This window comes from Pundamilia nyererei, unplaced genomic scaffold (assembly GCF_000239375.1).
Source record: "Pundamilia nyererei isolate P.nyererei 1_Seehausen unplaced genomic scaffold, PunNye1.0 scaffold00012, whole genome shotgun sequence".
Taxonomy (NCBI): domain Eukaryota; kingdom Metazoa; phylum Chordata; class Actinopteri; order Cichliformes; family Cichlidae; genus Pundamilia; species Pundamilia nyererei.
Window position 1 is genome coordinate 5,390,649 of NW_005187413.1, and position 27,075 is coordinate 5,417,723.

General features: G+C 39.5%; 3 protein-coding genes across 6 annotated transcripts in view; 2 read left to right on the forward strand and 1 right to left on the reverse strand.

The window, feature by feature from the left end:
- akr7a3 (aldo-keto reductase family 7, member A3 (aflatoxin aldehyde reductase)) overlaps positions 1-2,575 on the forward strand; it is an 8,472-nt gene extending 5,897 nt beyond the window's left edge. Inside the window, 2 exon segments of the mRNA XM_013908570.1 lie at positions 2,413-2,481; positions 2,483-2,575. Coding sequence (XP_013764024.1) covers positions 2,413-2,481; positions 2,483-2,575 — 162 coding nt within the window.
- A 219-nt stretch (positions 2,576-2,794) lies between these two features.
- Positions 2,795-7,460, reverse strand: mrto4 (MRT4 homolog, ribosome maturation factor). The gene is made up of 8 exons (XM_005724647.1): positions 7,365-7,460; positions 7,055-7,113; positions 6,844-6,947; positions 5,370-5,451; positions 5,214-5,281; positions 4,979-5,130; positions 3,390-3,466; positions 2,795-3,300 (listed from the first exon to the last, which is right to left on the reverse strand). The coding sequence occupies exons 1-8, from the start codon at positions 7,390-7,392 to the stop codon at positions 3,151-3,153; spliced, it is 720 nt and encodes a 239-aa protein (XP_005724704.1). The 5' UTR covers positions 7,393-7,460; the 3' UTR covers positions 2,795-3,150.
- A 2,748-nt stretch (positions 7,461-10,208) lies between these two features.
- The window catches only part of iffo2b (intermediate filament family orphan 2b), a 39,702-nt gene continuing 22,835 nt past the window's right edge, over positions 10,209-27,075 (forward strand). For 2 of the 4 annotated variants that reach the window (XM_005724648.2, XM_005724650.2), the window contains exon 1: positions 10,209-11,378. In XM_005724648.2, coding sequence (XP_005724705.1) covers positions 10,876-11,378 — 503 coding nt within the window. In that variant the 5' untranslated portion in view covers positions 10,209-10,875. The remainder of the gene's footprint in view (positions 11,379-27,075) is intronic. The other 2 variants (XM_005724649.2, XM_013908665.1) reach the window with 2 other exon arrangements.

The window sequence follows — 27,075 nt, forward strand, 5'->3', positions numbered from 1 at the left end:
TACCTCTGGTGCAAATTACTGACCTCTGTCATCATTTTAAGTGGGGGAACTTGCACAATCGGTGGCTGACTAAATACTTTTTTGCCCCACTGTAGGTGTTTGAAAAGAAAGGGATAAAAAGACCAGAGAGACTACAGACTGCAGCGCTGGCTGTTACGATAAAATGGCCAAAATTTAATGTCTGGCAAAAGTTTTTAAATGGTCCTGAACTGCAGAAGTTTCATTCTACATTGTCATCCCCGTCTATATCACCATCTTCCACATCCTGCATAGGTTCTTGTATTTTTCTTCTAGTTATTATTCCCACTATTGAGCCAGGGAAACAAAACTATATTTGAAAGAAATGAATAGCCTATTTTAAAGCATTTTAGCTCTTTATCACCCAATATTTGAACATTTAGTCAGTGCAAAATCAAAATCAATGTGAAGCAACAGGTGAATATCACCCACTGCAGATAGACCAATATCAGTTAACAGTATCAGTCACTACTAATTATTTGCTCATCAGATATTGGTATTTCATTAGTTCAGATCATTTAGCTGCTGTGCACTCTCATCATGGTCTTTGGTGGTCTTTGACTGTTTGTGCTCTCTGTGTAATTTTAATGAATATATTGGTGCCATGTGGCTCTGTGTGACATGAAATGCATTCCTAACTCTATCAGCAACTGTTTCTTTCACAGTGATCAGCCAGTGAAGTACAACAGCTGTTTAAAATAATACATATGTGGGAAACTGGGATTATGTGACAGTGGTTTCTAATATCCATCCCTTGCACAGTATTGCAGCCCATTGTCTCAGCTGTTCTGTGCTACACAAATATACAGCACAGAACAGCAAACGTTTGGTTGCCTTTACATATTGTTCCAGTTTGACTCCATCCTTCTTGTTTCCGATATCTTTTAGTTTCAGGCTAATATCATCTAATTATGATGGGTTTATGTTTTCCATTCACAATACTCAGGCATGTGGAGTGTAGAGGCAGAATGTAAGGTTTGATCTTCAACCTGAGTGACTTTTGTATGTTCTGAAAATGTTTTCCAGTTTTCCAAAGGAGTTTAGTATGGGGAAGAATGCAGATCTACGGTGCTCTGTATGTATATGCAATATTTCCTGTTTAGTCTTAGTGACACACATGTTATTATCACACAACTCACATATGCTGCACAGTGCAAAGTGAAAGTAAGAAACACTTTTTCCCCAACTGTAAGGAATGTGGGATATCAAAATGATTTGATCTCTCACAACTGGTGCTAATATTAGTGTCCAAAAAATGTTACTGTTTGTCTGTCACCTGCTATTTTTACCACATCAGCGTTCCTGCACATATAATAACAAAAGCACAGATGAAGGTATGTAGTTGCTTTAGTTAATGGTTTTTGTTGTTTCGTTTTGTTTTTTTTGCCTTGTTAACGTTACCTGTGAGCTAAAATGTGCCCTGGGTGAGTGACAGCATTAAGTACATACTGTACTGAGTTCTGACATTAGTCCTCTGCCAGGTGGCCTTCTGACAGGGAAGTATCACTATGAAGATAAAGATGGCTCCCAGCCTGCAGGACGATTCTTTGGCCACAGCTGGGCTGCAGCATACAGAGACAGGTGAAGATCTGTACCAACAAATTCTTTTATGTTGTTTTTGTTAACCATAACCGTGATTGTGCTCCTGCTCTGTGGAAGATACTTTGGAAACAGCGTACGGGTCAGAGAAACCCTCGCTGACTTCTGCTGCTATGCGCTGGATGCATCATCACTCTCAGCTTAAGGTACCCACATGGACAGCTGCAGGGACAAAAAATGTTATGCTCATGGTAATTTATGTATTCACCAGGTAAAGATTAGCCATACGGTTAAAATAATAATAATTTCATTTCAAATTGCTACTATTGGAAACCTGAAAATGAAGAACTATGAGTTACCACTGAAACACTGTGATGTACCAGTAAGCCTGAAATGACGTCTCTTATTTTCTGAAAACTATCCCAAGAGTCAGTAGTTACACAGCCTTTGTTTTTCCACTGAAAGATTTTAACTAGTTTTTAATAACTGTAATTATGTTTTAGTGCAGTGGAAATGCCCCTACTGGAGGTAGAACAAAACACGAGTGCTTTTCATATTGTTTGCAATATTTGAAATGGATTCTTTTAGAAAGAAAATACCACAAAATACCAAGTGAATAGGAGATGCTGCACGTAAACTACATATTCTGTAATGACCAGGATTTTGTTCCTATTTTTAAATTGTGACAAATCCTCCACATATACATCTCTTAATAAATTAACAGACTCCAGCTGTGCAATTCCTGTTTTGAGTATTTATATTAAATAGCTACAGCTGCTCATAACCTTACTATGAGCTATAATCTCATAAAACCCTTGCCATACCAGTGTCGTTTTCTCCAACACATGCCTCCAGGGTGATCTTGGAGATGGAGTCATTATTGGCATGTCGAGCATGGAGCAGCTTCAGCAAAGTATGGCTGCTTGCGGAAGAGGGTCCTCTGGATCAGAGAGTGGTCGACGCCTTCAAAGAAACCTGGAATCTCATAGCCCACGAGTGTCCAGACTACTTCAGATGAGAACCTTCTTGGTCATTTAATTTTATAGAATTTTTTTCCCCTAATTACACTTAATTAGGTTTTTTGAATTCTCCCCTGAAGTGTACATTTTCTGTCCTTGGAATAGATCAGTACACCTTTTCCATGTTTAATCAAAGAGCACTTCATTGTCATGTCTATATAAAAAGAAAACCCCATTAATACTGTTTTGTGGAAAAATAACTTTCTGAAGAATCTGGATTAAATTTGTCACATCATCAAAACGTGTATATTATTCATGAGTGTTGGTTTAACATGAACAGTGATTTACATTGGTGTTTGAAAGGAAAGGGACTTCCACACAATATCAGTCCCTCACTGTGCTGAGGGAACTTGAAGAACAATGACATCACAAACGATTTAATCCTTTGAATACAGTCCACATTGTCCAAAACTAAAATTCAAGATGAAGGACAGAAGTTCATGTTTTGTAGGTATAAAAAGACCAGAGAGACTACAGACTGCAGCACTGGCTGTCAGGATGAAAGCTAAATGAAATGTCCGTCTGCTTTTGAAAGCAGGAATTTTCTTAAAAATTCTCCCGCCTTGCAGAAATTTCATTCTGCATCATCTTCATCATCGTTATCATCTTCCTCATCCTGCATAGACTCTTCCTCACCAGCGAAGTTCTCAAACTCGCCTGTTTCTGAGTTCCACATACACTTGATCTGCACCTTGAATTCTGCCATCTCAATACCAAAGAGTTTCTGTGGACAAAAAACAACCCTCAGTCAACAGAAATACATTTAGTGTGTGACAGTCAACATTTTTAATCAAGTAAAAAACAAGAACTCACCAGAATACGAGCCTGCTCTGGAGTGAGCGTGTCCCCATCTTTACAAACTTCATAGTCCTTCAGCAGTGTTACCACTCCTGTAGCACAAGATAAAAGAAGTTGGCTTTATATTTAAAAGCAGTGAATTCACACATTTCGTGAACACACTAATACCGACTCGGACCTGATTTGAAGCAGAAGCCTGATATTGCTTACATAGACTGTATATACTGTAGCTACAATACATCTCCCACTTATAGTGAAGCCTCAACCTGCTGTTGCCATCTTTCAGTATTGAAATAAGATGTGAGGGGTGGAACTAACAAACAAAAGACTGACACAGCACCGTCACGCGATGGCCACTTGTCAGTCACAGGTTTGGTCTGCCCTGTTCTGTCTCATCGTCCTTTTTCACCTTACATGCATCTTATTCACAAGCGGAACATCATTTGACAGAGGCTATAAACTCACCTATACTACGGAAAAACGATTTGGGGCTTATTAAACCAACTTCAAGTTTTTACATTACAAAGGTTGTTCACGTCTTACTACGGTATATCGCCATGGTAACATCAGCCCTAACCTGCTTTGTAGCAGATCATGTTTAAGATAAGTGACCAATCATTTCTCCAGAATGTAGCACAGATGCAAATATCAAGTCTGTCCTTCCATGAAGGTCCAAAGAAATTCCTCGGAGCAACTTTATTCATCCATTTTTTCTCTCCTGCTTTCTACTAACAATTTTATACGGGCAAGTAATTTGACATTTTCTACAATTGTTAATACAGCAATATCCTAAACCTTGAACTTATTGACTTCAGAAAAATGAGTCCACTTACTAGTTTGAAGTACGATTTTATTTGTTTTATGCAGAGAAACATACAGCCTGTTTCAAACCACTGGGGTTGCAGCTAAACCACTGGGGAAAACTACTTACACTTAGGCAACACTTTAATTTAACTGTAATTACAGTCAGAGCTTGCCATGTTTAATGACAGGGCAGTTTTACTGATAGGTCTTTGCCACTTTTCCCCTCCTGGGAAAATAAATAGATTTTACTTCGCACTTTTACAATCTTGCTAACCACACCACTTAACGCACAGATATATTCCTCGAGAGCTTTTGAACCTTTTTGATCTAACATATTTTACTTTTTTTATTTTGTAAAGTATGCCAGTCTGCTGTCACAATACCTGTCCATGTTTGTGAGTGACCATATGCTGCAAACATTGCCTTTTTTGGGGATTGATGGTGGAAACTCTGGGCTGACTTTACTGAGCTGATAATCACCTTCGTGTGACTTCTTAGCATAATTACCAATGTTAGGGCAAGTAACAGCTCTGTAGTACAGGGAAGCATTTACTTGGACTTCTGTACAGTCTTTTTTTTTTTTAACCAGATGCCACATGCTGATCATTATAAAGAACGTCAGTTTAAGCCACTTCCACATTGATTACACTTTTCAGTCCTGGAAGCTACAACCATCTTTTATATACAGATTGTGATTTGTCAAGTCACAGACCTCCATTAATTAATACCAATTTTAAAAAGTTTAAATCCATTGAGCCACGGTGTTGTAGTGGGTGACGAGAACAGTCCTTTAATCTCACCTTTCTTTAGAGCAGTAGGAAGCCCTAATTGCCTCAACTGGGGTTCCATTGAGTGAGTAAACTGTTCAAGGGGTCCCTCATCCAGCGTCACATCCATCTGAGCCTGGTTTCCTGCGCGAGCATAATCCACCTCTTTGAAATGACTGAAATATCTGTGGGTAAAGAACATCGCTTAGTGATTCAATGAAGACATTGGAGGATCACAGCAACAAAGATGAATTTAGCAAAGCCTTACTCTTGTACTTCCTCCTTTGTTTTATTTGTGAATAGTACACCCACTTCTCCACGCAGATGCTTGCCGACCTGAACATTATCAAAATGAATAAACATATTGAGTGACGGCAGTAAACCACAGCAGTAACTTTTCAAGTTTGCCTGAGATCTTGCTTACCTTGTGCAAATTATCTTTGTATTCATCTGTATCTCTTTTCCCCAAAGCAATAATCATGACTTTATTTTTGCCGAAGAAGAATCTGTGGAACAGAGATGAGATCATTTACGCTGTTGAATAAATATAGGCTCTTTCCAAATACTTGTTTAACATTTTTGAGAACTTTGGTTCATATCAACATGCTGCAAGATAGGATTCATAAAAAAAAACCAAACACAAATCATAATGATGCTGACTTTTTAAAAAAATGATTGATATTTAAGCTGATTGCTGACCAATAACAATCAATAGACAAGATGTTTAACTATGAGATAATATGGTTACTTTTCTTCTAGAAAAATCCACACTATTGTACCCATTCAGTAATGTTCCTTATCCCATAGTCAACGTGTATATTAATTGTACTATTTAACCAAAAACTTTAATTTCCATACTTAAAAAGGAGTTATAAGCAAGAAACCCCCAAAATGGTATCTCTTCTACACACAAAAGACTAACCTATAGAAAACTCTGTTTCATGCCTTTAATTCAATTTCTCCTCCTCTTCTCTTTGATGTAATTTTACCTTCACTTGACTGTAACTGCAGAAGTGCATCCTACTTACTGGCTCTGTTAAAATAATCAAGCCTACTAACAGGCAACTTAAGATGAGGGGGAAAATGTAGTCATTAGAGACTGTAACTGATGCCTCATACTATACGACAGTGGAAAACTGACACCTAAAGAAGTTCTGATAACAAGTTCTTTAGTCTGGAAAACAGGGCGTCCATATTTTGCTGCTATCAAATTCAAACTCAGCTAGATTTTTACCTTTTTTCAGTTCAAAAAATTTGATACGTTTTCTAAGTTCTATTGTGGATATGGGTTTAGGTGATTTACACGTCTTCATATCTATATTTTACACAGCATCCCAATATCTTACAAATTGGGGTTGTCCATGTAATAATTTATTTCCCGAAGGGCTCCAACATGAGTAGAGGTGGAAATGCCACCGAGAAAACCAAGTGCAACCCGATCCTTGATACACACACGTACCTTAGTGCAGTACTAGGACTGAGCCTTGAAATCAGAACCCTAAGATGTCATTACCTGACGTGATAAGGGAAAGACCATCTCTGAATCGAGGAGGGGGCCTAGGGGTATATCTTTCGCCATCGTACAATGCTGTGATTGCAGCCATTCCCCAACTCTCTGTGAATGGTACTCATGGCCATTGATCAGTGGGCCATTGATCGGTAGTTGTTGATCAATGGTCATGAGAATTTGCATAATCACGATGAAGGAACTGACCTCCCACCCCATTGTTCCTTCAGTGGGCTGGTTTCGGTCATTATACAAATGTACTGTTTATAAGACTGGGGAAACCGGCAGTCAGCTGAGACTGAAGAAGTCACGTGGATGAGTGACGAAACGTTTCTCCCACTGAAAACGCTACGTCCAGATGAACAGAATCAACTTTTGGAGATGTCGTTACCTGCTGTGTTTCCACGCTGTCCGGATGTCTTTCAGCTTGTTATTCCTCATATTAGCCACCGAGAATATGAACAGGTTTCTGTAGGTGTCCACACATTCCCGCAACTAAAGAACAGAAATGAGGTTTAGGTACTTCAGGTGTTTTGGAACAGACCTAGCCTAGCTGAACTTAACACGTACAAGATGGTGACTGCAGCACTGAAAATACTCACCTCCTGAATTAGCTTCTGTTTTGACTCCAGCCCCTTCTTGGCTGTTTTCGTTAAAGAAACTGAGGGGGAAATGCGAAACTCACGATGAACAAATGTCAGCCAGCAGTTTGCGTATACACGTGCATGTATCAATGAGCAGCCAGGAGTACAACCATGCTGAGGCAGTTAAGCTAACGCTAGCTTTAGTTAGCTCACTTTTGGTAGCTTTCACTAGTGAAAAAGAAGTTTTACAAATACAACATCACTTAAAACACTTCACCGACGCCCATATGCTTTTACACTTGAAAAAGATGTACTGTGCTTTACTCACTCTTCTTATCTCTCTTTGATTTCGGCATGATTCCTCCTCACGATGCCACAGCAGCAGACACACACACGTGAAGTAGAAGGACCCCAAGTGTTTCTGTTTAGCATGGCTGACCGTGTACTGCCTGACATAAAAAAAGCGTTATATATGTATTAATAACAAATAAATGCTTGACTTCTATAATTTTTGTCACCTTAAGATATTGGGATTTGCTGCTATATAAATAACACTGAATTGAAATAAATTACACAGTAAGATTAAATGATATGGGCAGCACGGTGGTAAGCACTGTTGCTTTACAGCAAGAGGGTCCTGAGTTCAATCCCACCATCAGTGTGTACGTTTGCATGTTCTCCCCGTGTTTGCCTGGGTTCTCTCCGGGTAGTCCGGATTCCTCCCGCAATCCAGACATGCAGCTAGCGGGTATAGGTTAATTGGAAACGATAAATTGCCTTTAGGTGCGAAAGGTGGTCTGTGTCCGTGTGTTAGCCCAGCGACAGACTGGTGACCTGACCAGGTTGTACCTAGACACCAGCCCCCCTCCCTTCCACCTACCCGCGACCCTGAAAAGGATAAACTGAAGAGGATGGATGGATTAAATCAGGGGTGTCAAACTCAAAAACACAGTGGGCCAAAATTCAAAACTGGAACAAAGTCGCAGGCTAACGTTAATATTTATTGAAATATATTTATTCCTCCAGATATAAGAATGAATCTTTTCTTATGGACTCAAACACATTTTGCTAAAAAACTGAATATGGAACAAGCAAAGCAGTATATATATTTGCTGTATAATACCAGTAGGCCAGCTCTGATAGTAATTTGGCATTTGGCCCGCGGGCCAGAGTTTGACACCTATGGATTAAATAATACATTTCGCATCAAACTAGGCACACTAGTGATGGTGCTTGATAACATGTTATACACGCAGTGATTATTTATTTATAATTTTATAATTACATTTTTATTTATTTAACTATTTTATTTCATTTAAATATTTTTTCTGTTCTCTTGCGATCTTCATCATTATTATTATTTCATCCATTCTAGCCACTTATTATTACCTATTTTATTTATTTATTTACGTTGAATTCCGTTTTATTTATACAGCATCAAATCACAACAGCAGTTGCCTCAAGTCGCTTTATATCGCAAGGTAACGACCCTATAGTAATACAAGAAAAACAGATAAAACCCCCACAATGGTAAATGGACTGAGTCTTGTATAGCGCTTTTCTACTCTCCCTCAAAGTGCTCTATAACATGCCACATTCACCCAATCTCACAAGTCTCTATGCTAACTATATTCACACTCCGTGTGGGGTTAGTATCTTGCAGACTGGAGGAGCCAGGGATCGAGCCACCCTCAGTCATATGTGAACCCAGGGAGGAAAAGGTCCCTTTGAACAGGAAGAAACCTGCAGGAGAACCAACCAAGGAGAGGCAACCATCTGCCACTACCGGTTAGGGGTTAGTAGATGAAGACAGATCAGAAACATGCAGTGAAAGAGAGCCAGAAATTAATAATAACTAAATACAGAGAGCTGTATAAACGCATAGTAAATGAAAAACGTGACTGAAGAAGAAAATTCAGTGCATCATCTGAATCCCCAGCAGCCTAGACCTATTGCAGCAACTTCATCTATCATCGATTTTGTTATGTGCTATTGAATAACTTTTGGAATAAATAATGTATATAATGGAATACATGAATTAAATAAATTACTAAAGATCTAACACCAGTGTTCATAGCAGTTTATAAGCAAGACATTCGTCTCCTCTAGAAATACATGAAATTTGGCAGCACAACTTATTTAAGATAAGTTATTTAAAATGGCTTACTTTGTAGCAAAAATAATAAGCCAATAGAAGGAAAATTAATGAGGAACCTGGTCTGTTTGCATCACTTATTTCTGAACTAAAATGTCTTTGGACTTGGATGAAGATGCAAAGTTAATTCTAAAATAATAAGGACAATGGACAGATTAATCCGCTAGGTGGCGCATGAGCAAAACAACTTCATAAGTGTAGTAGCCGAATGTGACAAATGTATAAAATGCTCTAAGGTGCATACTTGCTTGAGCCACTTGCTCTTATAACCGTGTCTGTCTTTGTTTTTTTTTTTGCAAAAGATTTCCACTTGTTCAAGTTTGGGCCTTTATGAGTTGTTTGGGCACGAGGGGCATTTTGTCAGCTTCGGAAATGATGTAATCATAGATTTATCCACTGTGATATCACCCTTTCACATAATGATCCTGATAATCCTACAGACTATAGGTGTATACTGTATGACATAATAATAAAGAGGTAACATCAAAAAGGCATAAGACATGTTAGGACAAGACAAGAAGAAAGGAAATCAAAACGAAAGCAAATAAACGTAAAAAAAAACATACAATGTTCGAATGATTCCTTCATAAGGACATAATAGCCCTCTCTTATTTCTCTTCTTTGCACCGATGCTGTAAATGCAGGTCCTGTGTGTGTGTGTTTATACAATATTATACAATTATTATTATTCCAATACAATATTTTGAAAATATACTGCAGGCCTATGGAATTTGAAAAAACAACAACAACCAATAAGACTGTGACTTCGCTAAAACTCAAACATATCACATACAGAGTAATACAGTAATACAGTGCAGACAGAAACTGCCACATTGTGCGTCCCTATAAAAAATATACACGTTTATTATTGTGGTAAAGGTTTCATATTGATACTTGTTTAAATAAAATAAACAATTCATTATTCTAATAAACGCACAAAAACGCCAGGCCTGACTTTAAAGCGCATAAGAAAAGAAATTAGGTTATAGTTCACTTTATCCTATTAATTAGACTTAAGCCTTCCTCAGCCCGTCGATCCCTCTCGTCAGTGTGTGTGTGTGTGAGAGAGAGAGACAGGGGTAGGGAGGTGGGAGGGGCTCCTAGAGGTGATAGTGCCTAGTTTAGCACTTTGCAACATGATCCGCGGAGAGGCCGGGCTTTGCGGCGCTGCATCCTGCCACACCGCGCCACATGGAGACCGGATAGAGCCGCGGTAAACTGGGCATGATAAAGAAAGAAGGTGGACCATTTTCCTCCTCTGTCGGCTGGCTATATGTACTCGCACAGCATCAGCAGCGCCTGACAAAGCAAAGGCAGGCGGAGACATGAGGGTGACGGGAAGTGCTGCTGCTGCTGGAGATTCTTGCGGTCTGCGTCAAACCTCTCGGTCCTTCAGAAGATGATGCTCGCTGTGTCTCTTAAGGGACTTTTCTGGTTCGTTGTGTGAACCCACGCCACGCTGAAGGGGGTCTTTGTTAATTTCTCGGGTTTAAACGTCCAGTAGCAGCAGCGGGGATAGTGATGGTCAACCCTTCTCCAGTTGCTCAATCACTGAATCACTGTCTGCATCTGCATTGTAAAGAGAAACTCACCCCGAGGGAGTGAGGGATTTTCAAGCAATATGCAGCGATAAAGAAACCACAAGTGTTGCTGTTTTATTTAAACCAGACAGAGCCATAGGTGGATGAACGGAGTTTTGTTATTTACCAACATGAGCTCGCTGTTTTTCTCCAATACTCCGTCCGGTCCGGTCTGCAGCGCTCCCACCGGGTCGGGCGCGGTGACCAGCGCCCTGCGAAACGACCTGGGCTCCAACATCCACGTGCTGAAAACCCTCAACCTGCGTTTCCGCTGCTTCCTCGCCAAAGTGCACGAGTTAGAGAGGAGAAACAAACTGCTGGAAAGCCAGCTGCAGCAAGCTCTGCAGAGACCGCAGTACCGCCACCTTTACACCCGTGAAGTCGCCGTGCAGACGGACGGTCCCGAGTCGAGACTGCCGGGCACCATCTGGAGTTTCACCCACGTCAGGAGGCAAGGGGAGCGCTTTGAGACCCTGCAAGGGCCCGGGGTGACATGGACGCATCCGGACGGAGTTGGTGTCCAAATTGACACAATTACCCCAGAACTGAGGGCCCTGTATAACGTGCTGGCCAAAGTCAAGCGGGAGAGGGACGAGTACAGGAAAAAGTGAGTAAAGTAAACACTATTAATGTGAAAGTTGTGTGCGGGTATTTTATATGCTCAAATAATCTCAAGCTAGGATATGTCCAGTTGTAGTTTGCAGGGGAGCAGCAAGAAATTTAAGGCCTTGAGTGAATGGTGAAGCCCCCACCACCAAAATTTATTTCTTTACAAAAAGCTGCTAATAGGGAAGCTGTTCCCTTAAGCTCTTTCCTTTGCATTTACATAGATGCACAGACACAAAGATACTGAAAAGTTTAAAAGACATGTCATATCGTAACGGACAGACACACAATACCTGCAATTATTCCATATTATACTCTAGATTGTAATCAGTTACACAAAAGGTCTGACTCATTCAATGAGTCAAGTTGATAGCGGTTTATAAAGGGGAAACAAGTTTTCCTTTACAGTAAATCTGGGAATATAATTGCTATTGAATACACTTCTCACATGTTAAATAGTTCACTTTTGAGCAAAACTGTTTCTCAGTATTTGGGAAGTTAGGCAGGAACTCAGCCAGTTTTCAAGTAGTCTTTAAAGTTTCCACAAGACAAACCACACATTTGTCTCTTTATAAACTTCTACATTTACTTTGGATTGAAGTTAGCCGAACACGAGGACTGATCTGTCTGTCAAGGGGGGAAAAAAAAGTTTATTAAGAGACATGATTGGTAATTTTGGCTCATGTTGTCACTTCTAACTTATTATTGTGGCTTTTCTTCTCCCGTGTGGACGTGGTTAGACAATATATCCAGATGCTCATCTGACAGGTATAGAGGAGCGTGATGACAGCTATCACAGTGACAGAGTGTCACTTGAGCTAGTACATCCCATGAAGTATTCAGAGCCGAGTGGCTGTTTGGCACTTTAGTTAACCAAACACGTTTTTCCATGAATTTAACTGATCCCGTTTTTTTCCCATTTCTGCGGAAATTCCTTTGCACGGCTCAGTTTTCAGCAATTGTTCTCTTTTTAGTCATACTAATTGTGTCCGCCTGTGGACTCACTGTAGGATCCCCAGCTGACTGTGAGTGTGTGACTGCTGGCCGTCTTGGCCGGCTACTGGAGGGGTGTGGGGATTGCCAAGCAACCGCCTGCTTCTGTTTGGCGTCATGATTCAAGCAGAGAGGCATTTTTACAGGCCTCTGTCTGGTCGGTGAGGTCATCTATGACGAACGCTTACTTCCGTGTGAGCACACTGACTCAGTGACACAGAATGTGTGTGTTCTCCCACTCCTCTGGGAAACTGGATATCCTGTCCAGTCATTCCTGTAACACCAGCATATCCTTTTTTGTGCATTTCTGCTGTGGACGATAAAGTGCAGTGACTGGGAGAGTGGCCAGATTTAAAATTCCTGCAGCTGAAATCCAAGATCTGGATCTTTTTTTGGCAAAAATGACTTTACATGTTTGCTTTTAAAATGTATATTAAATCACAAGAGTTGTGGAATTTCTTTTACACCTGGATAAGTGACAAACAAAGTGCATTCCAAGCATGTTTTTATGGGCCAATAATCATTGTTATCGATTTGCCTGCCTCTCTCTTTCCCTCCTTGCTCTGAGCTTGATAATTGCATCATCGCTGAGTTCACTGCCCTGCTTTTCTTTCTGTCTCCCAGTCTAAATCCTCTTTACTACTGTCACGTTTCAGCATTCAATCCCTGAGCCCCATCCTGCCATGCCTTTTCTGTTCTGTGTTCTTTGTGTTCAGCCATTCCTTCGCTCCACCCTTCTGCAGGCCCTCCACCCCTTCGTCCCTCTCTGTGTGGTACAGACTGCTTTGTAAGGCGTCTTCATTCCCCATGGAGGCCACCACAGTGCTCTCCCACATTCAGGGTGATTTATTAAAGTTTTAGCAGTGTGGACACGCACAAAAAGATGGATCGGCAGTTGTCTTGTTTCTGATTTGGCCGCTTGCATTCCAACATGGTTACCATGAGCTGTTCAGATGTTTACTTCTGACATTTTACAGTGAAGCTCTTTCTGACCAAAACAATGCACTCTGAACTAATTTCATGAGAGGTTATGTTGCAGAGGCTGCTTGAATACATGGAAGGGAGATTAATGCTAAACACCAGATTAACAGAAATAGAAAAAAACCCTGGTCAGAATTCCAAGAAACATCAAAATGAAACTTAAGTAACAAATTTTAACAATCTGTCTAATCTTTGAACTTAAATTTCACCTTAAATTTGAACTTAAGTAATTATAAATTTACAAAAATATTCACAGGTTAACAGCTACAATATAAACAACCATAAACCTGCTTGCAGATGTTGTAACTCTATTGTTTTATAGACTATACTATATAATGTTTTAAAAAATCCTTTTTCATCATCTGTTATGTATGTGAGCAGTGCTAATGGAGACCATTAAAGCATCTAAGACACAGAAAAAGAATGTTTTTCTCAAAGAAAATATATGAAATACAACAAAAGAGGTAGAGATAACCACTTTGTTAGGTACATCCGTTTGTCTTCTAAATGCAAATAGCTAATCAGCCATTCACAGGGTAACAGCGCAATGAATTTGGGCTTGTAGACATGGTCAAGATGGCCTGCTGAACTTCAAACCATCATCAAAGCATCAGAATGGGGAAGAAAGGTGTAAGTGAGTTTGAATGTGATGTGGTTTTGGTGCCAAACGAGCTGGTCTGAGTATTTCAGAAACTGCTCATCTACTACTTTAAAGCAGTGAGCGGCTCTAGGTGAAAGCTCTTGTTAATGTCAGAGGAGAACGACCAGATCACTTCTGGCTGATAGGAGAGCAACAGTAACTGAAGTAACCACTCATTATAAACAAAGTATGCAGAGGCACATTTCTGAATGCACAACAACCTGTTTAGCAGCAGAAGAGGCTACGTTTCGCATGGACTCACCAAAATTTGACAATAGAAGACTGGAAAAACATTGCCTGGTCTGATGAGTTACGATTTCAGAGGTAGAGTCAGAATTTGATGTAAACAACCTAAAAACAAGGATCCATCCTGCCTTCCATCAGTGGTTTAGGCTTGTGGTGGTCATACAGTGTGGTTGATATTCTATGGTACCCTTAGCACCAAGTGAGTATCGTTTTTTTTTATCATTGTATCATCTGCTGATGGATGCTTCCAGCAGAATAATGCGTCATGTCACAAAGCTCAGATCATCTCAAACTGGCATCCTTAACATGACAAAAAGTTCAATGTGCTCAAATCATCAGACATCAGTCCAGTAGAGCACGTTTGGGATGTGCAGCTGACAAATCTGCAGCGACTGTGTGATACTAACATGTCAATATGGACCAGAATCTCTGAGGGATGTTTCTAGCAACCGTTTGAATCTATGTCATGAAGAATTAAGTCAGCTCTGAAGACAAAAGAGTTTCAACTCACTTCTAGCTGGGTGTACCGAAGGCGGTCGATGAGTGTATAGTTAGTGCAGTTCAGCAACCAAAAGTGTGAGTTCATTAAGGAATGATTTACATTTAAGAAAGATCTGCTGCAGGTGCAGACTGAAACAGAGAAGAAGAAATCGAGTTGTTGTGCGATGCACTATCACAAATAAAATGTTCAAAATTCATTGTTCCAAAAATCTCAACTGGCCTCAATCCTGTATCCAAATTAATTTCTCTCCATTGTTCAAAATCCTATTTGTATAGAGAACAGCATGTTCTTTCAAAGCTAATCTGTATTTGTGCATCTGGAAAAGCTCTTAACTTCGTGTGGATTTTATCCAAAGTCTTACCTAACCTATCAGATTCTTTCTTTTAATTCATTGCTGTCATGTGAAAAAGTCTCCCTGCTCAAACACACACAGTCCCACTGTCTGTCTCCCGCACACTAGCATACTGCACCTATTGTCAAAGAAGAAGCGCTACAAATCAGACAACCAACTTAAATGAGTATCCACGTAATGCCACAATGTCGGGACTGTGGGGTTACATTTCTGTCACAGCCGTGCAAAGGAAGATGGGTAAGGTCATTGCCAGCACACCCAGTTCACACTGTTTTTATTCCTCCTTCTTCATTATCCTTTTATCACTTGGGGGTGTCAGTGTGACTCTCCCAGTAATTGCCGTCATTATGTGATAATGTTTGAAAGGCCATGAGAAGCGTTGCTGAAGCCGATGAGCATATCTGACAACCGGCAACACACGCTAAGAACAGATAGTGTTTCCAGTTCACTGTGACAGTTGTCTTGTCTTCATAGGCGGTGGCAATTTGCTTAAAGTTTTGCATTTTATATTTTTTGCACAGAGATACCCCAGATGGCTTTAGCCATTATGCAGATTGCCGCACAGGAGGACAGGCAGGGAGTGAAAGACGGCAGTTATTCTTGGAAATAACGTGCTGATACATTTTCAAATAGGTGCATAAAAATATAAGATAAAAGAGAAGTACATAAATGATACTGTAGACGGCATGCATTTATGTTAAGTAGAGCTGATGAATACAAATTCTGAGAGCTGTATAATTTGCATTATTATAACCAACTTTTCCAGTGTAGTTCCCACTGCAGCGTTAAAGGACATGTCAGTGAGAGGCTGAGCTCCAGTTGAGATATGAGATCGGCGGTTCCCAGTCGTTGCGGTGGCCACTCCTAATTGGTTGTTTATTTCATCAGTGATCTGAGGCCAAACAACTGTCCTGCTGGATCACAGTGTGGAGACAGGGGGAGGCAGAACAGTCACTGGGCCTCCAGGGCATGTTCTTCCGGCATGAATAATTCACGTTGCTGAATTTAGCCGTGCGTGGATCAATGCGATGAGAATTCAGTAAAGACGCTTTTCCCGAGCCTTTGATCTCGGTTCCTGTGCGTCAAAGAGGTGAACATCGAAGCTGAGCCTCTCCTTTGAAAAGCAGTAAACTACTTTAACAAATTACAGGGAGAGGTAAACTGCAATTCCAAAGTCAGCGCCTGCATTGCGTTTCAAATATCATATTTCCTGATGAAGAGCAAAGCGCTGTGCTGATGAGCTCCTGAGCCTTTGTGTGTGTCTGTGGTGCTGACCTGCCCTGCTTATAATCCAGGCCGTCTATTCAGGAGAGGGATTTTCTCTAAGCCGTCACCTAGCACCAAGGCTTCAACATCCAGCCAGCCCTGCGCCACATCCTGGCAATCAGCCGCTGCACTGAACTGGGGCCTCTGAAAGTGGAAGGCACCCTGCTGCTGAGATACAGAGCAAGAGAAAGAGAGATCAGTTCTCTCAGGCTACTGAGCTCCAGAGTAGAGTCTGTACTGTTTGTCTATGCTCCTTCTTAGTTCACAACATGTTTTTTTTTATCTTTCAAAGCAAATTGCTGACTTTAGAATCGTAGGTCGTATCCATTCTGTTGGGTCTAAAAGCTTTACAAACCTGGATTATACTCAGTGGAAATATGTAAAGGAAAAGAGCTGCTGATACTGCTTATTTGTCTGTGCAGTACACCTCAACTTTTATCCAAAAGTACATTAATGATCAATGATTCCCAAAATCACAGATAACTTAGGAAGGAAGAGAAGAGGGACCTTCTTCTCAACACCACAGAGAGTCTGTGAAGGCAACAGACTCACAGATGAATGCAGCTTGTGACGAGGTATTTTAGGTATGAGATTGTTTGGCTGTAAAAGATTATGAGCCAGAAAGGTCAAGTAGCCACTACACAGGAGTACCAAAAGTTTATCAGTCTGAACACCCTGAGGATGCCTTACTTTCTACTGTGTGAGTAATGTTTTTTAATGGAAGCACTGGCCTATTTGATAAAATCATGAATAATTTTGGATTTTGGACTGCAAATAAGTAATTTGCTACTGGTAACTTGTTACATTTGACAGATTTATGTAGATACATAATATTGCTATGTAGTTTAAGTCAGTGTTTTTCGTCTATTCATGAGATTTGTTCACAATAATTGACTGAAACTGTCACTTACTGTGAAAATGCTATAGCAACGGCGTTGCAAAAAAGGAAACCTAGTTTATAGTGTTTCCCCATCTCCCTTCACAAGCCTTTCTTCTCTCAGTGTCTGGAGCTGCTGCTGTGCTATGCAGCTGTGGTTGATTATTCATGGGTATCGATACAGCTGAGAGCAGTGGCGCATTGCCATATTTAAAAGTGCAGGAATGCACCTGTCGGTGGTAAGCAGCTATGGCAAATATAGACTGAACTGATTGTGCAGAAGGGTTTTTTTGTAGGTTGGAAAGCCTTGCGACAGTTGCAGGGAAAGCAGGAGACAGATTAAGTTATTAATCAACAGACCTAATCTTTATATAGACCTAATAATGTGCCTTTGGCTTTCGGTTCAGATCTGCTCAGTTTGCAATGCTTTTGCAGCTAAAGCTCCTTATATGCTGGCACAGCGTGCTGACTTAATAATGTCTGTATTTCTAAAGCTTGTTATTCGAGAGGAAGTGCTGGTTTACCAGGCACTCCAAAAACATATATGGGCACTTTGGGCACTATATATAACATACAGAGCATGACAGCGGCGTTAAATATGTTTCAGCGCTTGAACTTCCAGCACAGAAGGCCACATGTGCCCTCCCTTTGAACTCGGTGGAAATCTTAATGTAGTGTGAGACTCGTCTGTCTTGTGTCAGTGACGTAAAAGACGGATCACACTGATGTTCACACTGTCATACCATGATCAGATATGGGTCGCATAGGGTCAAAAAAGTCAGATTTGATACGCTTTCGCATGCAGTGCGAACGTAGCCAAAGTGCTTTGACCTTCTGTGGCAACGTTTTCATTATCAGCAAAAGAAAGTAAATGTTTGTTTAAACTAATGATTTTAACACCAATTTTTAGTCATGACCTGTTGAAAAAACACGCAGAAAATTGAATCTCTAAATACATCCGTTTCAGCTGACAATATTGTAACTTTTTATTCAAGCATTCATTTGTTGTTGCTAAGACCATCAAGGGTTATTAAAAATATAAATCAGAGATGTGTTTTGACACTGCAGCATTTATTTTTTATTTATTAATTTTTTTAAATTAAAGCTGCTATTAACAGGTATTTTCATGTCTCCCCAACTTCCCTCACATGAGTAGGAGGAATGAGGCTGAAGCTGTAGCTCTGGCAGTAGATATTTCAGTAGTACAGTGCAATACTTAATAAGCAAGTTACCCCTGACTTTAATTTAGCATCAGCTCTCATATGAAAGTCAGCTGGCTCTAATATTTGGCACTGAAATCTCATGCTCTCCTTGTTATGTAAATGTTTCATTGATATAATTTCCCCTTTATAATTGGAGGAGATAAGGTACTCTGTCTGTCACCCTAACTTTGCAAAGATCGAGGAACCCTTTGTGGGTTGAGGCAGTGCCTAACAATTTCATTTCTGTAGATTTTGAGCAGGGTTGGTTAGTAACGAATTAACCATAGTCAGGACTGCATATTCAGATTACAACAAAATAACTGAAATCTACTTGGCAAACATTTGAAATTTGTAAAAATGTGAAGAAAGTGAATGAAAACAATAGCTACATGGAGTTAAAGTTACAGTCTCAGGAATTATTTACTTACTTTTCAAATCATTTTAAAATTTAAAATATACAAATTGAATTTATGAAACTTGAAAACACACACTCACTCAGAGAACCCTTAATGAACTTTTTTTTTTAACCGTTTTTATTGTAAAGCTCTTTGGTTTTTAATGCACAATATAAATAAATTTTATTTCCTTACTTACTTTATTATTGCGATGTAAGTTGACTACGGCAACCTCAAAACCAACTCAAAATCCACTTTTTTTCGAATGAGATGTAGAAATCTAAATTTTGCTGTCAACCTCACCATATTTAACTTTTAAATAATCCAAAACAGTTCTAATCAACGTATTAAGCAGTGTTTTATCAAACCATAGCTGTAATTTGCTTCTGGTGACTGACCACTTGTGTAGAGAGACACTGAATACATTATTCTTGCTTTGGCTCCCCACAGCTAACAGACTCTTTGTGTCTCTGTTTACTTATTTTCAATTCCTGGTTTTTGTTCTGTGTTTCCTTTGTTGGACTTTCCATTGAAGTAGCAGTGGGTATTCCTTTCTCAGGTTATTTTGGTACACAAGTACATTATGCTATTGCTATTTTAAACTAGGTCATACACCTAGCCTTTGATTTTTTTGTACTTTGACTATACTCCATCAGCCATGAAAGGCTGATGGAGTATAGTCATCACCCCGCTGTGCGGGCGAGCGGCATGGACACCTACGTTTGTGAATGCGATAGCTCAAGAAGAAAGCGACGTAGGAGCTTTAAATTGATACCATAGGTATATCTACAAAAAAATCTTAGAAGAATTTGAATCTCATTGATCTCGACCTCAAGGTCAGAGGCCAAGTGTTCAAGTGAATGTTCTTTTATTTCTTATGTCTTTGTGTTTCTTCATGGAAACACTTTATATAATACATGAAAACCATAGTTTATTAGTGATTGATCTTTTCATTTTTTTTTCTTGAATAAGTCATGCTGGTTTATGTCATTCAGAAGTTGTGATTATATTTGACACATCAGTGCAGCAACCCAAGTAAAAAGGTAGCCAGTTTACAGGCATAGAAAAATGAAGAAAATCAGCAAATTACTTTTAACATTGAAGTGTGTTTCTAATAAAATACCAGGGCAGCTGTAATGCAGGAGGTAGAGCGGCTAGAGCACACATTGAGATGTTAAACTGTAACATAGGTGCTACATGCTGTCAGTGTTGTATGCTTTTAAAGTTCCTTTAATGAGTATGTGATATGGTGTATCATTTACATCCATTATAAACTGCATCAGTGCATTATGAAACAGTGTCATGAACTGTAGGCCGTTAGATTCAGATTGTTGCAACTGATTTAATTGAAATATGACAGTGATCGTGAAACAGGTGTATGTACACAGACGTACAATACGATGTTTGTCTCATAGTTCTATTATGTGTCACATAATTTCACTGTACACACCCTGGCCAGTGAGGATTTGTGCCAGAAGTGAATATCTTGATCTTCTTTATTTCTTTGATGGGATGTCACTCCCTGTGTACTCCACCCAAACATGGCCCAGACTTGTAAGCTGTTGATTGTGGTCTTATGCACTTGCAGTGATTCTAACAAATCCACATCATTTGCACAGCAGAACCCCCCCCCCCTTCCCAAAGTTATAAAACTGTTAGGACATGGATTTAATGAGATGTTTTTAACCAGTTAAGTCTTTACAGTTCTTGTGCAACGAAACATCTTTGTGTATGTTAAGTCAATAGACAGGAGCCCAGAGCTATTATGAGAGCACTATAATAGGGCAAGAATAAATCAGTGGGAACATAACAACTTAACAGTAGAGTAGTGTTCTTTGTAGGATGTGGGGTGGGGTCAGTTTGCAGTGTGGATTATGGAGACTGCAGGGGAAACTGATTTTCTGTCACAATGCTTTGTCGCTCCCTCTCCTGCATGCTGCACAAATATGATACGCAGGCAGATGAATCCTTGTATTCTTTCCTCTTTTGAGTTCTGAGAAGAAAAACATTAATGCGGCCAATGAATTGCATAAGAACAATTAAGAAAAAAATAATTGACTTCACTGTAAAAATTTCACTTTCAGGTTCATGTCAGTAATTATGAAACTGTTACTCATGGAAACTCTTCGGTCTTTCTGCCAGACATTTAACTACCAACTATTTCAAGCATAAACAAACTATTAAGTTGGGGTGTTTTCACAGTGGCAACACCTTTGCAAGTCCATGCAGTTCATAAAATCACTGCCTTCATAAACAACTTGCTTTTACAGCAGTTATTCATTTTTTCAGGGTGAACTTGGGTCAAAGAGTTGGAATCTGCTGATAATTACCTGTGAACGCCCATTATATTGGTTGTTCTCCTGTAGTATGCCTCAGGGCAAGGAAAAGGGGCCCTTGACTGGCTTTGAGAGTTAAGCAATTAGATAATACATGTGCTTAGTGCAAACAAGTCAAGTTTACACCTTGGAAAAGCCAGTGCAGCAAGGCTTGGGCACAGGTCAGACATGTTACAACACTTGCTCCCAATTATCTTTCAGTCCATTAATGTGAAGGGAGGACAAGTGGAGTTGCACCAAGCCTTCTATTCAAATAGATGCTTTGATCAGTGGAAATTACTTTAAGTATCCAAGAAAAACAAAACCCAGGAACATGAGCTATGCACAAGCTACATGGTGCCCTGTTGTGGTGCAACAAGTTCATCTTGAAAAAGCTGGTCCACCGAGTAAAGACATGCAGCAGCTATATGAGCCGTGAAACTGCCCTGATGTAAACAAAGCTTATAGAAGCTTTAACCATGCTTGCTTATGACGATGCTCACTGCTTTTGTAGGAATTTAAACTAAGACTCAGATGTCTGGTTTTAGGCAGAACATCCATCAAACTCGCTAATTATATTTTCCAGTACCTAACCTCTAATCCTAAATGTTATTTGTTTTCCCAGTCCTTTTCCAAAGAAGTACTACATCTCTGGACTAGTCTCGGTGTAATTAAAAAATGCTTTATTAAACGTCTGCAAGTACAGAACTGCAGCGTGTTAATGCCTAAACATATTTCAGCATCAGTTAATTAAATAGTGGATGAAATGTTACGTGTGTTATGTGTGAATTTCTTTACCAGTTAATGTAAATTAATGTTAAAATGTTGCTGTAGTGATATTTCAATATAGTGTAAATATACTGTGACCAAAAAAAAAGTACTAAAATTGAAATGAAAAATTTTTTTAAATAAAAAAATGTCAACGCATTCAAGATAATAAAATAAAATAAGAGAAGATAAAAAGACAAGTGTTGAAATGTTAGAATCCACATGCACTGTGGTTACCAGATAACAGACGTGTGTGCGTAGACACCATGTGATGATGTGTAACTGTGCAAAGTAAATAACTGGTTTGGATTTCCCCATCCAAGCACATATGTGTATTAGATAATGCCATGAATAATCTTAGCTAATAAACTAATAATAATAAATACATACGAATTTGCTGAAGGGCTGCAATGACTCATTGAGTATTTCAAATAATTTGATTATAAAAAGTTCTCAATACAAATTCTTTGATTCGATGTTTCGTTTGATGCACGCGATGTAAAGAACAATGTAAACGTGAGCGTTTCACCCACATTTGCGACTAAAAACAGACCTGCAATAAAAAAAGTATTTAGGAATAAAATCTGCAGTAAGTCTCCAGAAGTTGTATGAAAATATGCAGATGAACCAGTGTCATAGCAGACTGGTTAAATCATACAGACTGCTGAAGGCTGACGCTAGCCGTCATATTTTCCATGGAGGTGATACCAGCAGCAAACAGGGGTGAATCTAAAGGGGGCCATCGGGTGTACTAGACCAGCGGTCCCCAACCTTTTTTGCGCCACGGACCGGTTTATGCCCGGCCTTTAAGGTGTCGCGGATAAATACAACAAAATAAAACTAGTACCGGTACCGAAAAAAAAAACCATTTATTCATAACACGTGAAAAGACCCAGGAAAACCGAGTTAACGATAAAAATGATAACAAAATAACGCTGAAAACCGATAAAAACCCTGAAAACCATACATTTCACACCTGAGCCTCAACTCTCGCGGCCCGGTACCAAACGACTCACGGACCGGTACCGGTCCGAGGCCCGGGGGTTGGGGACCGCTGCACTAGACCATATTAACTTCAAGGCTCTTATAACATTTTTTAGATTGAAAGTGAAATACTATAAAATATTGCATTAATTCAACTGCATAAATGTTTCAAAAATATAGAAATAAAAGCTTTTTTATACAAGCCAATAAAATGTACATGGGCCATTAAACTCTGAGCCACGGACCTGAGGGTTAGTAGGTGGAACACTGAATTATTATATATATTAATTATTAACATCTAGACCATCATGTCATCTGTTTATGTCAGAAAGCTTTTCAAGAAGACAGAGTAAAGGTACATTTATGCCTTAGTCTATTTTAGATTTTTAGATTTTGAAAGAACGGTGTTTTTGTTCTCTTTTGAATATTTATTATTGCTTATTAACAAGACAAAGGTATTTCTTATCCTGTTACACAAATAATCAATGGAATAATTGATGGATTACTTGATTACTAAAATAATCAGTAGCTGCAGCCCTAATTTGGTGTGATCATTCAGACCTCTCACTCTCTCCAAAGTACATTTAAGACCAATTTGGCATAAAGGTTGTTTCTATTTATTTTTTAGGTGGATTTCGGCTTCATCATTGTCTTTTGTCTGTTTTTGTATTCCCAGACAGACCGGAAGATATTTAACTTAAAATAAACAACTGTACTAAAAGAAAATGGAGTGTTAAAATTATCATTGCCAGACGACTAACATAATTTGAAGTTGAATAAACTCAGAGAAATGTGCTTATCTCAGTGAGAGGTACTATATGTCCAAAAACTTCGTAGTGCTCACAAAAATAGCGTAAGAATCATCTAAATCATCTAAACCAAGCAGAAGAAACCCACTGCTCCCACGCCCCTGCTCAAGGAACATGACAAATACCCCAAGACAGATCTCCAAACACGTAACCTTTCAATCCAGCAATCCCACACCAAAACCCATGGGACCAAAAATATCTGCTACCAGTGTCCCTGCATCAGACCCTACATGATCAGACACCACAAGACACCATCTGATGTCTTTTGGATTCATGAGGGGTACCTACCCAAATCATTTGAATCGTTCATCCATTCATCCATGTGCTTTTGTAGCTGATTATTATTAAATATGTGTTGTAGGATTTTATTTGTCAGTTAGTTTTTAATAAACCAGCGTTTACATTTGGTACATAGATTTGTGGTCCTCAGGGTTTTAAAAATGTTCAGCTAAATTTAATAACTACAGCATAATGGCAGTCCTCTCAGGCTCATCTTATAGCTTGCATTGAGTACTAATTAAAAATCTTAGCATGGAAACACTGTATGTTATACCAGCTCAGCATGCTAGCGTCAGTATTGTTAGCATCATCGTCAGGTTAGCAGGCATTGTTTTTGAGCACAGAGCACTGCTTAAGACAACATCATGGATGTAGAGTCTTCGTCCTCTGTCAGGGCTGTAACTGTGATTCACTTAAATAAATTAAATAGTCCCTGCAAGGACAACAAGTGGAAAACAAGAACTTTTACATTTTTTTAAATCTTACCTATAAAAAAATATAAACATAATCAAGGAGGAGGAGAAGATAATCCATCACAACATGTAATTAAAAAAAATCAGTGACAAAAAAAGTGAAAACAACAAAAACCCTCTTATGAAAAAAAGATTCTGAGAAATCAAAAGAACTGAAACATGCTGTGTTTCCTGTAAAACATAAGCATGTTCATCTGTGGTCACTTAGCAACACTGGTGGCTCCTGCTGGTTTCTGTGCCCTGTCTGGGTTAGGAGGGCTATATTTAAGACACAGAAACAGAAAAATCACCAGTCAGTGAGCAACGGGCCTCTCTGTGCACAGCTTACATGACAGTAGAAGACAAATAAGCGTGTGTGTGTGTGTTATTGACATGTACTGAGGTCAGAGAGGAAGGTGGTTAATTGGAACACAGAAATGAAACGCGCCTCAACCTTGCAGTGGTGTCTTGTCGTCAGTGGGCCTCTGAGCGGCTTTACGTGCTGGCCCTGATCCATTTCATGCAACTGCTTCATTTGCACCCCACATATGTCTCTCAGTGGAGTCTGGGGAAGCTATAGATTACAGAGTATCACCAAACTTAGTCGATGATCCCAGTGACAGGGAAATAATGTAGAGACACTAGCCTGCTGATTCAATGTTAATGAAAATGGTGAATGGTTGTGTCATCTAGAAGACATCGCATAGACACCTCTAGCTGTCCACCGGAGGAATCACAAGTACTCAGGACGTTTAGACATGATTTATCAAAGCTGTCAGCGGCCTCATTTCATACAAGCAGCTCAACTAAATGGCTAAGTGTTTGTCCCGCACGTAGTCCCATGTATTGATCCCTCACTCTGTTATCATGCAGGGCTTCCTGCTTTTCTCTCTCCGCTCGCGTGAGAATTTATTGTCACTGTGCCATTAAAATCTCTTAATAGAGTTTCGCCTAAGGTTCCCCTTTGCGGAGTTAGTTGAGAAAACAGACACTAATTTGTGCCCTTATACATTTAAACTTTATTAATAAAGAAGGAATGTGATTTATAGTTTTCACAATTCAATTACTTAATTGTTTTAGATAATATTGTGCTAAACATACAGGAATTCAGTCAGACCAACATATCTTTTTGTAAATCACTGGCACATGTGTTGCATCTTTGAGAAACACATTTTTACTAATTTCGAAGTCTCCCTCTTATATATACCAGTTTTCAAGTGATATATGGACCTAACATAGAAGAAAGATTATGAAACAAAAGAGCAAGCCGCTTTTGACTTCAGAAAAATATTCTGAATAGCAGGATTTTAATCTGCTCTAATATGTAGAATTGGTGCTTGAGTCTGTAATTTGTTGCCTGGTTTCTTAAAGCTTCCACACACAAACACTTTCCAGTATATCACATACTTGAAACAGGGTGTTGGCTGAACTAAAACTTTATTTGCGATGAACGACGGAGGCTTTGTGGTATGATATGCAACCACACCTCAAAGTTTTCCCTATGCTCTCTTTGGTGTTTACTGCATATTCCATGCTCTCTTTAATAGTTACCGCCTGTTGCATAAGTGTTTAGGACCTTTCTGATGAACATTTAATCATTAAGATAATAATCTTTGGATAGTCACCTCCAATTATTTTCACTCTGACAGTTTCACCAGTAAATCACTACGAGTGGCATAAAACTATCACCTTGAGCACTATTGTTACAAAGAATCAGGTGCGGATCAAGACTTGGATGGGTGCATGCTCCATGTCCTCGGGCGCTGTAGTGGGAAAACACTGAGGCAATTTGCGTGCAAATGTAACTCCCAGACACACCACACAAGGCAGGGAGGGTTATTTGGCAAGCTGTTGTTCAACAGACAAACATATGAGAAAATATCTGTTTGATGTGATACACTTCAGGTTCCTCTTTCAGTACCACACTGCAGTATTCTCTTAAATCACTGATTTAGATGAATCACGAAGAATCAAGCAGCTTTTTAAAAATGTTCTACTCCAGTGCAAAAAGCATGTAGTGCTGATTTATATTACTCTATGTTATTAGATTAGATAGAATGAAATCTTCCATCCATCCATTCATTCTCTTCTACTGATCCTTTGCAGGGTTGTGGGGGAGCTGGAGGCTATGCCAGCTACCATAGGACGAGAGGCAGGGTACACCCAGGACTGGTCACCAGTCTGTCACAGGGCTAACATATAGAGACAAACAACCATTCACACTCAGATTCCCACCCACATTCACCCATATGGGCATTCACCCCACTGCACATCTTTGGACTGAATGAAATCTTACTTAACATAATTAAACTCTTGACACTGATGCCAAAGCACCAGTATAGAGTGCTTTTAATGGCTAAGTGAAGTGAAACTTGCATGCAGAAAATATTTTCTACTCTCACATTATAGATATAGATAGATATAGATCTATCTATCTATCTATCTATCTATCTAATAGGGGTGCAACGATACTCGATATTGAACCGTTCGATACAGTGCTTTCGGTTCGGTACGCATATGTATCGAACAATACAAAATTTGTAATTTATTTTATCAACTTTCCTTCTGACGATGCTGTCTGTGTTGAGCGCTCAGTGAATCTGTGTTTGACTACTCCGCCTAGGCTGCACTGTCGAG

What these genes read in the sequence shown, in the direction of transcription:
- mrto4 (XM_005724647.1), bottom strand. Translation starts at nt 7,392, where the DNA reads ATGCCGAAATCAAAGAGAGATAAGAAGA. An exon ending in ACAAAGATAATTTGCACAAG is followed by an intron (nt 5,282 to 5,369) that starts GTAAGCAAGATC and finishes GATAATGTTCAG; the next exon opens with GTCGGCAAGCATCTGCGTGG. An exon ending in TCCTACTGCTCTAAAGAAAG is followed by an intron (nt 3,467 to 4,978) that starts GTGAGATTAAAG and finishes CTTGTGCTACAG; the next exon opens with GAGTGGTAACACTGCTGAAG.